Source organism: Eimeria tenella, genomic scaffold (genome assembly GCF_000499545.2).
Source record: "Eimeria tenella Houghton genomic scaffold, Eth_scaff2093, whole genome shotgun sequence".
NCBI classification, from domain to species: Eukaryota; Apicomplexa; class Conoidasida; order Eucoccidiorida; family Eimeriidae; genus Eimeria; species Eimeria tenella.
In genome coordinates, this window is record NW_013541939.1 from 1,081 (window position 1) to 1,362 (window position 282).

The 282-nt window shown below is 63.5% G+C and overlaps 1 protein-coding gene across 1 annotated transcript in view; it reads right to left on the reverse strand.

Annotated features, from left to right (window-relative positions):
* ETH_00037185 (uncharacterized protein) overlaps positions 1-282 on the reverse strand; it is a gene marked incomplete at both ends in the record, with an annotated part of 1,896 nt that overhangs the window by 287 nt on the left and 1,327 nt on the right. Inside the window, one exon of the mRNA XM_013374493.1 lies at positions 102-276. Within this exon, the coding sequence (XP_013229947.1) occupies positions 102-276 (175 nt within the window). The remainder of the gene's footprint in view (positions 1-101; positions 277-282) is intronic.

Genomic DNA, 282 nt, shown 5'->3' on the forward strand with positions numbered 1-282 from the left:
GGCTGCAGCAGGGCCAACTCCCAAGGCCTGCCAAGAAGCGACAGCAGCAGCAGCAGGTGGTACAGCAGCAGCAGCACCAGGTGCAGCAGCAGCAGCAGCACCTGCTGCAGCAGCAGCAGGAAATGCAGCTCCAAACCAACTAGGAAGAGGAGGCATGGAAGAGACCCCGGGAAGGGCCCCCACGAGAGCTGCTTGCTGCAGCAGCTGCTGCTGCAACAGCTGCTGGCTCCACAGCTGCTGCTGCAGCAGCTGCTGGTGCTGCTGCTGCAGCAACAGCTGCTG